This window comes from Pygocentrus nattereri, chromosome 18 (genome assembly GCF_015220715.1).
Source record: "Pygocentrus nattereri isolate fPygNat1 chromosome 18, fPygNat1.pri, whole genome shotgun sequence".
In the NCBI taxonomy this organism is placed as follows: domain Eukaryota; kingdom Metazoa; phylum Chordata; class Actinopteri; order Characiformes; family Serrasalmidae; genus Pygocentrus; species Pygocentrus nattereri.
Genome location: NC_051228.1, coordinates 24,503,383 through 24,519,370, shown reverse-complemented (window position 1 = coordinate 24,519,370; position 15,988 = coordinate 24,503,383). Strand labels below are relative to the sequence as shown.

At 41.2% G+C, this 15,988-nt stretch overlaps 1 protein-coding gene across 2 annotated transcripts in view; it reads left to right on the top strand.

Moving 5' to 3' along the window:
* Positions 1-14,118, top strand: part of adamts6 (ADAM metallopeptidase with thrombospondin type 1 motif, 6) — a 62,776-nt gene extending 48,658 nt beyond the window's left edge. For both annotated transcript variants that reach the window (XM_017725503.2, XM_037547588.1), the window contains exons 21-25: positions 1,783-1,912; positions 2,987-3,191; positions 4,477-4,653; positions 7,765-7,921; positions 10,109-14,118. In XM_017725503.2, coding sequence (XP_017580992.1) covers positions 1,783-1,912; positions 2,987-3,191; positions 4,477-4,653; positions 7,765-7,921; positions 10,109-10,218 — 779 coding nt within the window. In that variant the 3' untranslated portion in view covers positions 10,219-14,118. The remainder of the gene's footprint in view (positions 1-1,782; positions 1,913-2,986; positions 3,192-4,476; positions 4,654-7,764; positions 7,922-10,108) is intronic.
* Positions 14,119-15,988: the final 1,870 nt, after the last annotated feature.

The window sequence follows — 15,988 nt, the reverse complement described above, 5'->3', positions numbered from 1 at the left end:
AACATGATAACACAGCACATGCCTGTGTCTGTTGGCAGATTTTGTTATTTCATTGGTGTGTGGGTCAAAATCACGTCTTGTCAGTGATCAGTTCAATTGCAGTACCTCCCCAGGTTAAACTAATCCAGACAAAATAGGGCTTGATACCTGTTCAACAAAGCAAAAAATGTGAGCACAAAAAGTGTTTCTTATTTCATATGCATAACACTAAGCTAATCACCTATTCTTCACCCACTTCACTTTGACACTTACAGCTTTCTGTACATGCTGGTACACATACAATGATCCGGTATATTATCTTCTCCTCTACTGCTTTGCTGGGGCTGCTATTGTACAAATTGCACCGCGAGCAAAGGCCTGCCTCCGATTTCAAGATTTGAAAGCCAGAACCACACATTAATGTGAGTCTCACCTCAAATATGACCAGACTGCTCCGCCTGGCCAAAATCAAATGGCTTTCTTACAACAACAAATAGTTTTCCTCCTTGCTTTTTTTTCTCAAGCTGTGGCCACTGAAAACATTTGCAATTCTTGCAATATTCAGGCAAAAATGCAAACATTGCAGACTGGTCTGCAGTGGGGGGTTTCGCTACCATAGACTGTGTGAAGTGTGCCATGAACCTGACCTCATTTGCCGCCCAGTTTGTGTGCACATTTCAGCTAATATGAAAATACCCCAGAGCAACACTTATGTCATTTGCAAAATGTCTTGTTGTTAATGTTCCTTATTGGCTGTGTTGAACTCCTTCTCCTGGCAAAATTCACAGTGAGGATTTAAGTCCTGCTGCCTTTCTTGATGTTAAAAGCTATAAAGATTTGGAGTATTCTTTTTAGGAATTACATCGGACTTTCACTACTGCAGATGCTTGGCTTAAGTTTACCTATTTTCACACCACCATCAGATTTCATCGGTGCAAGCCTGACAAAGAATTTATTTAAAGGCTCATTTAGGACAATATTCGTAATAGCTCAAAACCACAAATTGAATCTTTTTTTATTGCGTTATGACTTTGGGTCTGGGACACGCAGTGGGCAGTCTCAACTATCAACCCCAACTATCAAGAGTTCTCCTGTGAAGCCTGGATTCAATTCAGTTTCACCCTCTGACTGGCTGTACCTACCACTCGCAAAGGAAGAAGGGAGTTAGAATATGAATAACATGTATTATAGGTTTGTATTAGAACTGTCAATCAAAGAGTTGCTTGAAATATTTAGCACTTCTCAGTGACACGGTCTGTGTGAGTAGGCTTTTTTTTTTTTTTAACGAGACATTATTCTGTCACATGGCTGATAGAAATACAGCTACATTTGAAGATGGCTGCACTAGTGGACATATAAATCAGCCTCACAATGTGGCCTCGTAGGCTGATCAGGCTTGGTGCGGCTGTTACTCTGACGGCTTCTGGTGCTGAGTATACACACTGTGGAGCTGGCTCATACCCGCACTGTTCTAACTCCCACTTTATGCAATCAAGAGCCAAAGAAAAGAAGGGCTTCTCTGTAAAAGTCATTCACCAAGACACTCACTGAAAACCAAGGCATTTACACACCTAGAAATACCACTGAGGGGAACATTATCCAGCACCCATCCTTCCCCAGCACAGAGCACTCTGTCAGCGAGTGGCCCTCTAGAGGAGCCGGAGAGAGCTTGTTTTACCGTGCACACCCCCATGCTGACCACACACCGTTTTACACGCCAGCTGCTGAAGTGTCAGAAACTGGCCGCCAAGTACAAGAAGCAGAGACAGAGAAATGAACTGACGTTTCATTGTCTGTTTGCAGGCTCTCAGAAACAGGAGGTGGTTTGCAAGAGGCTGGATGACAACTCCGTGGTCCAGAACAGCTACTGTGACCCTGACAGTAAACCCCCAGAGAATCAAAGACCCTGCAACACAGAACCTTGCCCACCTGAGTAAATATCATAGCCTCTAACTTTATCCATCACTGTACTCTTATTCAGTTTCCACAACATTTTTGCATTTTCTTAGTAGCTCACTTTTGCCCTGGGACTAGTTATAATTATATTGTCAAATTCCTAGTTAGGTACACAACAGTAAAGTAAGACTCAACCTGCTAAAATGGATGTGAACAACATTTTTGGAAATGAAATAAAATTAGCTTTTTTTATTTTCAAAAAGCATTTATTCAGATATTGCATGTGATATTTGATTTATCTTCACGGCAGAGTTCAAAACCATTCACACTTCACCTGCTTTGGGGAAAACGTTTAAAACCAGGCAGGATGATTTATTTCTTGGGATTTATTTCTTATGTGTGAACTTTTCAAATGTATATTCAAGCCAAAAACCTCAGTATTGCAAAGAGAGAGAAAAGGTGACCACCTGCGTTTAATTGTATTGGCCAGTCAAGTTTATGAACTCTCTAGGGACAATATCCATTCATGTATGGAAAATGCATGTGTAGCAGGGGCCAAAAACATTTAGCCTCTCGTTTTCAATGGGGCGAGTAGTCAAACAGAGTTCAGTCAGGTGTGTGAAGTTTAAATGAAAAAAAAAAGCCTGGATGAAGTGTTTTTGGCATCTCTGCTCCAGTTTACTGCCAGTGGAAGTATAAGTCAACCTGAACTAGTCGATGGGCATCACTAATAACACCATCTAAAGCCTATTTCCAGCCTCACTTGATGCTAAGGAAACATGCTTGATGACCCTCCAAAGGGCTTAGAGTTCTTTGTTTTTGTAGAAAACTTTTTCTTATATCCTTAAAGTTAATAGTGAGGTTGTTATTGATGAATCATTTGTTATACTTGGGTACCATTTCTACTTTTTCCAGATGCAGTCTATTAAATTATAAGTGCAATTTTATTAAATGACGAGACTAAATAAACTGAAAACAAAGCAAATAATTTAAAATATGTTGAAATTTGTGTTTTTTAAAGAATGCAGTAGAAAAATAGTTGTTTATATCTGCTTTATCATTAAAAATGCTGGTGAAGAAGTACAATTTTTTTTTATATATATACACTCAGATGGTTTATCGGTGACTGGACGGAATGCAGTAAAACATGTGATGGAGGCATGCGCACACGCACAGTTCTCTGCATTCGCAAAATTGGGCCAGCAGAAGAGGAGAACCTGGAAGACAGCCACTGCTTGACCCATCGACCAATTGAACGCGAGTCCTGCAACAATCAGTCCTGCCCACCACAGTGGGTGACCCTGGATTGGTCAGAGGTGAGAGTAATCATCTCTCATTATCCTTTTACTATTGAACTACACTATAGATGCCAAACTCCAGTTTGAAGGGCTGTAGCACTGCATAGGTTTCCTAATTGTGTCACAGCTTAGAGATCATTAGACAACAGAGATTATCGTCAGAGATGGAAATCATCATTAGATGACTAACTTACTGCACATTTGGAAACTTGGTTGTGCACAGGTTAGAATTTCCCCCGCGTTAAAAGTAGGGATGCATCAATACCAGTACTGTTATCGGGCCGATACCTTCCTCATTTACTCACACTCTACCTCATAAAAATGCATCTGATACCAGCTTATATCATATGACATAAGCCTACTTAGTGTATTCTACCGCACTAATGAACAACTCAAGCTACGAGTCGAGACACATTTGTTACTTTGTATAGCAAAGGTTTGTATAATCTGACTTTACTCTGTTTGACTGAATAGAATTACTAGGTATAAATGTTGTATTGTCCTATCATGTATATTTCAGTGCACATTGTGGTTAGCTGAGCTGCTGTAGCACAGTTTCTCATTGTGTTTGCTCAGTATCTGTGTGCATTGTGTTATTTTGAATGGAGCAGCTTTATTGGAAATTGTCCACAGACAGTGCTGTCTGTTGGGTGCTGCGTTTCACAATGCATGTCAATCAAATGGAGTGTTTTCGTATTGTGTGAGTATGTGAATCATAGGCTTCATCTGTACACAATTGACTATTCAAACGTACCGTGTGAGTCATTAAAGAACAATATTGTTTGGCTTTAGATGACATTTAACTACAGCTTAACCAGCCAAGACATAACTCTTTACAAGTGAGCTCCTTGGCTGCATTAGCTTCGAAAGTGCAAGAATCAAAACTATGAAACATACTTTACTTACAGCTGTACAGAAGCTTTTTTTGTCTTTTGAGGTGGAACACAATCTGCTGTTCTTCACTGAAACACTACTTGATCCAAGGTAACTATTGTAACATTGCTAGGTAATGAACATAATTTAAAATCAACTACATTTTAATGATTTCATTAGTAATTGCAATAATTTACAATTCAGTAGATAGGAAGGTAATTACAAAATCAGACACATTATCTGCAAGTACTAAACTCGTACTCAATCTGAAAAAAATGGTACTGATGCATTCTTCATTAAAACAACTAATTAAAGTCATTATAATTACTCAATGGCTGACACCACAGAATTAAAATCACTCAGATTATTTGGTCATTTGTAGCATCGTTGAATAAAACATGCCTTGCTTCTTGTTTTTGTTTGTTTTTAGTGTACCCCAAAATGTGGCCCTGGCTTCAAACACCGCATTGTTTTGTGTAAGAGCAGTGACCTGACCAAAACCTTTTCACCAGCCCTCTGTTCAGACCATAACAAACCACCGGTGCGAATCCGCTGCAGTTTGGGTCGCTGTCCACCACCTCGCTGGATCCCTGGGGAGTGGGGACAGGTATGCTCATATTTTTTTTGCTTCATAAAAGTATCTGCTCTGCTTTCCTCTTAACAACATTTATCTACTGACATATAGATAGGTACATACTTTTAATGTGTAAGTGGTAATGATGTCATATAGGAATCCTGAGTGGTGGTGTACTGAAAAAAACAAATGAAACGATTAGTGTTCTTTGCTAAGGGTGCTGAGGTACTGTAAGAGGTACAGGTTTTATGGTGGGTAAAGAAGACAGTGTCAGACAAAGTATATGCACAGTATGTAAAATATGCTTCTGGTACTGAGGGAGAGTTAGAGAGAGTGTGTTCATTCGATTCTGGGTTTATTTGACACATTGTTGCAGGTTTGTTTTCAAACAGGATAATTTCTTCCAAACCGTGAACCCATGCATCACACCTTTGGGCTCATGCTGTTTGCAAAGTGGTAGAAAATAGGTTCAGTTATAATAAAAAGATGGCAATTAACAATAGGTTTAGACCTTTATTATTGTTATGTTCCTTTGGCAGTCTACCAACACTCAAATGGAGATGAACAGCAGTCAGTGGATGTGTGGTATGTCCTTGTGCATTACCCTGCAAACAAGAAGCCCTCCTCACTTTGAAAAAGATATGCTCTTTTTGAAAAACTCTTTTTGTAAGCCCTCACACCACTTTCCTTGCCCCCTATTTGCAATTTTAAAAATTGAGACAGGGAGTGCTGTGAGCAGATTGACTTCGTACACACTGAGGACTGCACCAGCAACAAGCACACCACATACCAGAGAACGATTCTCAGAACAGCTCCCGGCACTATAAAAACGCTCTAGTGTGAAAACGCCCTTCACTATGTTCAGGTTATAGCAAAAATGGCCAGAGATACAGAAACGTTAAGCATAAAAATACAATGGCATGCTATATAGAGTTTTTCATAATTTAACATTTTTACAACATGACAACATCATGTTGTACCTGTTTAACATAATGTCAAAAGTCCAGATCAGCATATCTAAACGAGTCATCAGCATCCTGTGCATCTTTCCAGAGGACACAGACAAAGTATGGGCTGTTTCCAGACAGTGTGTAAAAGAGCATGTGTTTTAGTCAACAGTCAGCAGAATTTACACTCGAATGATAAAGTAGGGGCTCTAGGGAGCCAGTGACGCGCGTGCCTGTGAGTGAGGGAGAGCCAAAGAGGCCAAAAGTGTGGAAGTGGTAATAATATCGTCCATGTTGTTTGAAGTTTATCTCCACTGTAGACAAGGCATCTCTGTCAATGCCAAGAACATGTTTTGAAAAGGAGAAAAAAGATAGTGCGCTTAGATTAGCCCTGTGACTGCTTCCCTATGCAGCTCAGGACATATTCCAAAACTGTGCAGTCAGCAAAGCAGGGATGGTGTTTTATTGCAACCTAAAATGGCAGCTCTCTTTTAAAACTGAAACATAACTTTTATTTCAAAAACATGCAGAAAATGAATATTTGTTCTTTTATTTGAAGTTCAGATGTTTCCAACAGATACAGGGAAATCAAGGTCTGGTAGATTTCACTGAATTATTAAGTATAATAAGTATAAGTATTGATACAGCAAACTACAGCAAAGCATTTGATTCATTTTTATTGTTCGACACTCAGTTAGAAGTAACTTTGTTGGAGACAGTTTGTATGTTTTCATTAAATATAATTAGCAGTTGTCTGTCTTTCAAATTACATAGTGTTTACAACTTTATGCCGCAGCTGACATTTAATGTATGTTGTGAGTAAATTAAAGGTGCAATGAAGCACCTAATCAATTACAAAACACAGCAATACCATCGCAGTTTCAGGTGTTCAATGTTCAAATTCTACTTTTGCCCTAAACATTAGGCAAGAGATGAGTCTCCCCCAGCTTCTAATTACTGCCAACATCTATGACTCTCAGAAAGAGAAGAGACCTCTGGGCCGAAAGGTCAACAGTTCAAATCCCACTTAAGACAGCAACTGACGTATGCCATCTGTCAGGAGGCACAGCTCTAATAAAGTCCTGTTAATTTGGAAGAGATGAAATGTGTGAGGCTCAGACTGCTGGAAACTCATTTGAGATCACTGTCAGTTCTGCCAGAGAGAGTCCTCCTATGTGGACAACTGAGCTCCCATCATGCATTTCTCCTTCTCACACACATGCCTCTCCAAGCCAGCATTTAGATGTCAGCATTTCTAAAGTGCACGTATTACCTTACCATCTGAATGAGAGAGTAATGAGGTAAACTGTGTATTGTATTGGGTAGCTAAGCAATGACTCGTTTTTCCATTGGATCACAGCGTGAGGAGACTCCTGGAAAACCGAAAGTCTTTAACTTCAGACAGTCCTCCCCCCAACATTGACTGTCTAATACACAACAGCTGACAGTAATCCAAGATCCAATTAAACTATTATAATGACATTCCACCAGTAGCTAAGCGTCCAGTTGTGGCCTTTGGTTTCAATCCTGTGTGTCCTTAGGAACTAACCTAGAGCAGAAGGCACTACTGGGCCCATGATGGGCCTGAAAATTATAACTATATTAGATATAATAGTCCACCTTTTTCCTGGACAGCTTGTCAAACTCTTGAGGACACACAGCCAGATTAGCACTGGGTAAATAATAAAATAAAGAGGCAACAGGATAACTTGAGGCTGACTTAGGTTAACCAGTTCAAAGTGGGGGGTTGGGGTCAGTCTTTTCTCACCTTTAATTGGCTCAGCTTTTCAGTGTGACAGCACAGCGATGGATGCATGCTGATACTAAGCAGGGTTGAGAGGGAAAATGCAGACTCATGCTAACCTCTGTACTGACTAGTAGGCAGGCTATTAACTTGTAGTCCACACAGAAATATGGAGGGGGGAAACTTCACAATACAGACATTGTATTCATATATTCATTCAGGGCAAATATGCTACAACTATTTAGAGAAAAAAAGGGGCCTAACCTCTTTTTGTGAAAAGAAGTTATTAGGTACTCTATAGGAAACAAACTTAAAAGTGCCATTGTCTCCAAATTTTAGTTCACAATAAAACTTTCCTTATTCTTAAGCTAAAATATGTGCCATAACCTTTGGTCAGGCCACATTTTATGTTTTATCTTTACTCAGTATTTTATTTGTATTTTATTTGTCCAGTGTTCTGCACAGTGTGGGCTGGGACAACAGATGCGGACAGTGCAGTGTCTGTCATACACGGGGCAGCCTTCCAACGAATGTCCTGAGACTCTGCGCCCCAGCACTATGCAGCAGTGTGAGAGCAAGTGTGACGCTACCCCTATTTCCAATGGTGACGGTGAGTCCCCTACCAATTACACCAGCCAGTCCTAACCTCTGAGTAGACTAGTACCAAATACCTAGTACCACACATTCCACTGTATTAACATATTTGTCAAGGAAGGATTTATATGGTGTAGCACCATCAGTGCTTGAATTTTCAAAATTATTCAAGTAGCCCTATTCAGAAAGTTGACACACTGAAACACTACACCCTCCGTTAAGGCCATTCTGGAGCCTCTGTGAAACCCCTGACCACAGCTATACTTTCTCATGATGGATTGGCATTAAGATTTCCTGTATTGGGGAAACAACATTACAAGAGCTGTCCAAATGGACCCTAATGGGATTATCTTGCACTTAATTGTGCCTTAACGGACAGCAGTGACGGAATGTCTGCTTTTCCTCTGCTCTCCCCAAACTATTTAAGGAGCCTAATAAGGGAAGACACTCTCATCGTGATAAGGCAGTTAGGACCCTCGGTGCTCGGCTACACAGATGGCAGTCTGCCTGGGCTACGAATCAGGCTCTGGGGTCCCCCCCCCCTCTCTCTTGCTCTTTTTGTCTCTCCACGTCTCAGTCTGTAAAGATTGTGTGATTACTCTGAGAGGCTTATCTGCAGGCCCTGTGTTCCAGTCTGCTTTGAGGGAGGATTCAGAGTGCTGTGCTCTGAGTAATTGTGGTCTAACAGTTGTTCAGTGTTGCCTGTGTCAAAGTTTATTCTTTTTTTTTATTCCATACTACACATATCGTATTTGAATACCTGATTAGGCGAAAAAGTACTGAGTTTGGACATCCAGTTACCCCAATGATCACAGCCATCCCTGGTAGACTTCTGCCACCCAGAAGAGGCAGAAATGAACATTTATAAAGGCCTGCTTTTTCCTCACAGCATTTAACACTTGTGCTGTACATTAGACATAACTGCCTTGTTTGAACTTTTGTTCAAAGTAATGCTTGCTCAAACTTCCAAAGAGACAGAGAGAGAAAGAAGAATGAAAGTAAGGCAGAGGCCAAATGGTAATATATTCTCTATAACTTCACAAGGGGACAGGCAGGTAAGATTTATAGGAGTCGGTAATTGCTGTCTGAGCTGTAGGATATCATTTGAAATGAAGAGGATCCAGAGTCCAGAGCAAAGCATTCCTCGGCGATGGTGAATGAAAAATGGACCACTGCCCATGCAGTGATTACTGTCAGGTTTCCAACACACCTGAACTAAAAGACCTAATATGCAAGCTAGCAACATTAATCTACTATTGAGACCCTATACTGTAGGCAACTTTGAAATAAATGCATCGTTAATTCTGTGATATATCCAGAAAACTCAGTGTCGCTGTTTGATTTCTGAGACTAAAACACAGTTATGCCCCATTTTAAATTCAGGGATGAATAAGACAAAGTGGTAGTGGTAGTAGCCTTTGGAATGGTTAGAGCTGGTTGTACACAGTAAAAAATGTACACAGTATCAGACACTGGTTAACTGTAGAGAATCTTTGAATTCGGAATTCTTTACAGTAGCTTTTGTTAGGAAGCAATGGTCACAAAATCTACAAAGCAAAGGTAAACATTTTATTTAGTTAGCAAAACAACCAGTGAACGTGCATACATAGGTAAAAAGGTTTTCTTTGCATACTACTGCCTGCATGTTGCCAAAAAATAGCAAAATGTTCATAACAAGTGTCACAGGTATGACACAACAGATTTGCAACCACTTTGTGTAATAACTTTCTGTGATGTAGCTTTTAGAGACTAAAACTATTCAGACATCTGGTTCCTATCACCATCACAGTGAAAAATTCAGAGCTGGTACATTTATCTAGAATGACATGTTTCACATCAAATCACTATTAGAACCAGCATGTTTACATGTAAATTACAGAATTAGGCAGAAACTTTGAAAGAATCAGTTCACTTTTAAAAACTTGACGCAGCTTGGGGCAAGTACATGTCAATTAAGCCAAGCAGTTTGCACAGTATTTAAACAGGTGGGTGTAAGCTTCCGTTACTTGTTAGCTGCATTAGCCTGGTAGCTTCAGTGCAAAACGCCTGGGTCACTGTCGCAGAGAGACTTGCCCATCATCCACACAGGCTCTACTCAGAAAAAAATGACCATTTTCCCCCTTTGCATACTTGTTTTAACCACTGTATCCAGTCCTTCACTCATATTTTTAACTTCCTTTTCTCTTCCTTTTCCTCCCCCTAGAGTGCAAAGATGTAAACAAGGTGGCATATTGCCCACTGGTGCTGAAGTTCAAGTTCTGCAGCCGTGCCTACTTCAGACAGATGTGCTGCAAGACTTGCCAAGGACACTGATCCTACGGAGAGAGAGCAAGAGAGAGAGAGAGAGAGAGAGAGAGAGAGAGAGAGAGAGAGAGAGAGAAGACGAGAGAGACGCAGAGGAAAGGGAAGCGTGCATGAACGGATACAAAGAAAAGCAGTCATGGACTGGAAGAACAGCACTGGGAAAAAGAAAAAGCTGCCCCCCTCCCCCCTCTCTCTCTCCCTCTCACTGAGACACACATACCTACACTCCTGCTTTTTTAGACCTGTGGAACCCATACCACTGGTCAGCAACATGCTGACACATTTTGCTTTATTTTCACTTCTGTGAAGTTGGAACTTAAGAATATGATCATTATTGTTGTTATTTTATTATAATAATAATTATTATTGTTGTTGTTATTATTATTATTATTGTTATTAATGTCTGTCTGTTGTAATCCAAAGTGCTGGACACATAATTTGCAGAGGTGGCACCTCTGAGAATAGGTTCATAATATCCAAAAAACAGAAAGCTGGAGAAGGGGGTTTTCTGTCTCACAAACATATACAAGCATGCATGGTTGTTCTCCACTGCAGTAGTGTGCAACTATCTGTCCACATGATTCTACTGTATGTAGCAATGCAAATTAATAATTAATTTACCTCCTAGGCTTTAGGCTGTGCTGATACCAGGGGTGGACAAAATGCCAGAAACACCTAATAATATTTAAGTACATATAAAAAGAGTAAGATCACTCTTTGCATTCAGTCTTTAAATGTTGTCATACATATCCCAAAATGTGTAGAGATATTAAGGTCCCCCAGTTTGATTCACAGTACTCACGATTCAATGTTTTGATCAAAATATGAACGAAGAAAAAACATTACTTTATCTAGTTCTTCTAATAAAGCTAGAGTAGTCACCCTGGGTGCTAGAACTGTGGCGTTTGACATGAAGATGCTGGAGTGGGTTGTTGATTAATGCTGGTCATTAGCAACCTTTGCTGTTTAAACAGCACAATCATATTAGATATCACTTTTAATTGACTGCCTGTTCTCCATGATGCATTGTGTGCATCTCCACAGTACACCCAGTCACATCTTTGCATTGCGATATCATAATGTGTTAATATGCCCCTAGAGCTATAGGCTCCTTCTGTAGGAAGAAAAGTCTTCAAATCCTTTGGGATAAGGAGTCTACTGAGAAGTCTACTTGGCACTCAGCTCACTGAGAAGGCCATTTGACTAAATCGTTATGTTAATGAAACACTGCCCCCCCCCCCCCCCCCCCCCCATTTATGGGAGCACCATAAGTTGCACCTGGTCCTGTAAAATGTACTCATATTCCTTTTCCATTATACAACTGTGCAGAGCAATCAGCAGCCCTAATGACTCCTACAAAGCTGCTCATAGCATTACAAATCCTCCACCATCTTTAAGAGCTGGACACAGACATTGTGGGTTGAAGGCATCCTCCAACTTTCTCCAAATGTAAACACGTCCAGATGTAGGACAAAGAATGAAAGATGACACTTCAGACTATATTCTTCTATTTAAGCATGGCTCCAAGTTTTGTTCTCCTTGCAGCAGTTTTTGTGTCTCTGCGTTTGGCCTCTTTTGAACTGTTAGTTGCTTCGTGTTGCTTTGAAAACTCGCATATCCAATGTTGATTGTCAGACCTCTTTTATAGCCAACACATTCAACAAATTGGCGTTCAGCTTAATACAATTCACATGTGCCTTTACAACTTTGGTTTAATTATTTCCAAGTTCGAGTACTATTTTCATGTGTTTCTGTCACTCTGTCCACCTCCAGTAGTATAGCCCATCATTTTATCACTACAAGGGAGACCCCAGCAAATTTATCCCAACAAACATGCAAATTGCCTGATAGTTACCTCTCTATGGGTCCAGTCAATCACTTCTGGGTGGTTTCTATTATTATAATTCAGAAAACTAATGGATTGGTTACATAAACTTTAGCCACAAATCACATAACTGGTAAAAACGATTTAGATGCTAGGCTGCTTGGAGAAGATGGGTGCTTTTGGTGCTCGTTTGGAAGTTACGTCTTGTGCAGGGGAAATCAGTTTGAGCTGGAGACTCCAGATGTTCCAGCAGTGCGAGCCACCTGTTTTGCTTAGCCGTATCACATGACTGCAGGCCAAAGAATTCCACCATTGTTTGTGACACTTGAACAAGGCCTGAAAATCACATTAGACAGCAAAGTAGAGTCTGCGAGGCCAGCCGCGGCTTCCAACTTAACTCACACAAAAAATATCCATTTGTGGTTTATTTGAGCTGTTCTTTTTGAGAATGTTAAGCTGTTATACATATTAATGATATTCACTGTTCTCCCATTGTACTGTGCAAAACCTCGTTTGAATGCCCTGGCCCGGATCCTGCACTTTTGTGTGCTACAATGAGTTCTGTAAACCCATTCGAATCGGGAAACATGCGGAAGCAATAGCGCTGACCCCCACGCACCCCCCAGAGGACTGGGTCAGTATGTGAACGGCTCCGTCGTGGAGCTCGAGTGCTACGTCTTCCGTTGTCCACGTCTGGAGTTAAGCGAAGGGCCAGCGGCTGGACGAGACGCCAGAGCACGCACACATCCGGTCTGCCACTGACTACCTCCAGAGCCGTCCCCCCCCACCCGACCCCAACCCACCCGCTCTGTAAACACTCCGCACAGCCCTCCAAGCTCAATGGTGCTTTTCTTCCTCCAGTGGAGGACTGTTCCACTGCCCTCCTTCTGCTCACCTTCTGGAGTGGGAGGTTCCTTTCTGGTGGGCTCTCACGCTAGCACATGCTAGCATACACAACAGGAAATAAAAGAAAGCTCTTGTTTTCTTCTTCTTTTTTTGTTTTTTAACAGTCAATGGGGTTAAGTGGTTTACCTCACACTATGTCGGGCTGGTTATGCAGCTTCCATAAGCACCCAGCCAGCTCTCTGTACTCAGCAGCGTTCCGTCAACCGCACCCAAGTCTAAGCAAAGGGAACGTCACACCTGGAAGGTTTCAGCTGCGTGAACACGAGACCTCATACAACACAAGAGACGCAGACTTAGATTGTGAAGAAGCTCAGAGGAGTAATGGGATAATCGCTCCAGACCACAGCTGTCTCAACCCATTTCTGATCAAACCGTGCTACTTTTTGCTGCTGCTACTACGGTGTAGCCACCAATACAATGTTAATCAGTTATTTTTTATTATAAACTCTGTGAACTGGGACTTAGACGGCAGCGAACTCTTAAGCAGCCGAACCTTGAGGCCCCGACACGCCGGGCATCAAAATCCTGAGGCTTGAAGTACAAGTTTACTGGCTTTGGGACAAGGAGGCTACAGAAGATTCTCAAACAGGACAAAACGAAACTGGTACTCATCGCTGTGAACTTGTCTTTGAATGTCACATTGCTTAACCTGTACCTATAGAAGTGAGCGTTTTTGCATTTTTGGCGATTAGTTTCTTATATTTTATATTCAGTATTAATGTTGGTACACTGTTACTAATTTTTTTTTCAATTGTAAATTATATGCTAATTTATTTCCGTGTGTCACTTGTCGTACAAATGTTTCAAGGCATGCAAACCGAAATGTAGCCTAGTGGAAAGAAAGAACCACGCAGTCAAATTATTCCCATCTGCAGTTTGTTTAAGTGTAGAGAAGAACATGAATGGGTCTTAATGTGCTACCAGAGCATCCTTTCCAAATGTGTCCAAATACTTTTGTATCCTCCAGACTGTATGAATGTGTGTGCTGGTATGGTATTACGTCTTGTCCAAGATGGCCAGTCCAGAGAAAAAATATTGGTTAATGTTTTCAGATGGTAAGGAAAAAAAAAACTCCCACAGTAACCTTAACAGTCTCAGTCCTTTGGCTTGTACACTATTATTGGTGAATCCTACAGTATGTAATGGATCCTGAATAAAGAGAATTTAAAGGGTCAGTGTTACTGAGGATGTTCTTTTCCTGAAAGCTTTGGCTGCAGTTGGACTCAAATGCCTTACTTGGCACGGAGACTGTGGTACCTAACAATGATACCTGAACACTTTTTTTTTACCACTAAAAAAGACAAAGGCCCATTCAATCTTCATTCTTCCAGCCTTCAAACCTTGGACCTCTAGCTGTAACAGAAATGTATTTCTTTAAAGATGAATCTCTAATGGTAAACAGGGGAATATTTTCTTGTAAAATCAACTTTAAACATTCGTTTCTGACGTCATGCAAAACTGAATAATGTTTATGTGAGCAGGCGCACGATGAGGAGGCCTTGCAAATGCTGAATGCTCTCCAACCATAAATAAAGCTTTTGCACCAACTCCAGGATAATTTATTCAAAATAAACACAAATCTACCCCACTTGGCTCAGGTTAGCTGGAGCTGAAACTCTGATGAGGAGCTCTGGGTTACAGTCATGCTGTTACAGACCTGTTTTGTCTGAAGATGCCAGTTTGGAATACCTGAGTGTCTGGCCCAGCTTCTGTCCTGCTTGCAAGGCAAAGGGTAAGAGGGAGATGAGAAAAAGAAGGGATGAGAAAAAGAAGAGAGGAGAAAAAGAGGCAGCAGCTGGGCTCCAACTGTCAGCTACAATTCCTCTGTTTACATGTCAGCTTCGAGCACAGCCACAATAAAGACAAAGCAAGATAGCAGAGGCACTCGGCCCGAATCAACTCCATGTTTTATCTCTCTGTAAACTACAGGGATCCACTCAGATGTGAGAAGAAAGAATGAGGCTATGTACTGCGTAGTGCGCTTGGGTAAGCCTTCCTGTGTTTTGTGAAGTCATGATAAAGCTATCCATGCTATGCTTATGTAAACAGATGTCAACAGACTTGCTGTCCTAAGCTTACTTTTGTAAACTGCATTGAGCTCTTTCCACACGCATAGCGATGGAATGATGGTGTCCCCTCTGCCATTAGAAGAAACATGTCCATGGTGCCGAGGCTTTAGGCTGTGTTGGTGGGACATATTGTGCTGGTGTATGGATGGTATCACACGGGGAAGCAGTGTTTAAAGGCTCGCCTGTGGCAAGATTTAGCTTGTTTTGCACTCGAAACGATGTTTATCTGAGAGGTTGAAGAGGAACAAAGAGAGCATTTACTGCAGACCGTGTGGGTGAGTGGCAACACGAAAACGACAGACTCTTGGATGTGTAGTCTGAGAGTCAGAGAAACTACAGATGAGGACTGCGACCATTAGTCCACAGTTTATTAGTCATTAACAGAAACACAGTCAACATGTCGTTAAAGGAAAAGTGCTCTATAATGTTCATGTGATATATGCTGTCATGATGGTGGTCTCCGACTCTGGTCTTGGAGATCTACCTACCTGCAGAGTCAGGTTCCAGCCACAGCCCTGCTCCAGCTAATGAACTTCTTACTAGCAGTCTCTGATTGGCTGGATCAGATGCATGAGTGGTAGGTAAGAGGAGGTGAGATGTAGGTTGGAACTGAACTCTGTGGGCAAGTAGATTTGCATGAAGAGGGTTGGTGACCACTGCAGCATAGGAAAAGCAGAGGGCATCATAAAAGGAATCGCTTTTGAATGATGTGGGTACTGTGACAGGGCAAAGCGAAAAGGAAACAGCAGATGGCATTGTTTTGATGGTATTGATTAGTCAGATGGTATTGATTAGTCAGTTCATCAAATAACGGTCAATAGACTACCTGATTATAGAAATTGTTAGTTGCAGTCCAACTGCCAACAGTCAGGAGTTTAGGAAGACCTCTCTGAGAATGCTCTCCCAAGGGAGGAAAATGTTGACCACAAATATTTGAACTTTGCACTGCTGAGCAAAAACAAAATCAACAAACCCCACT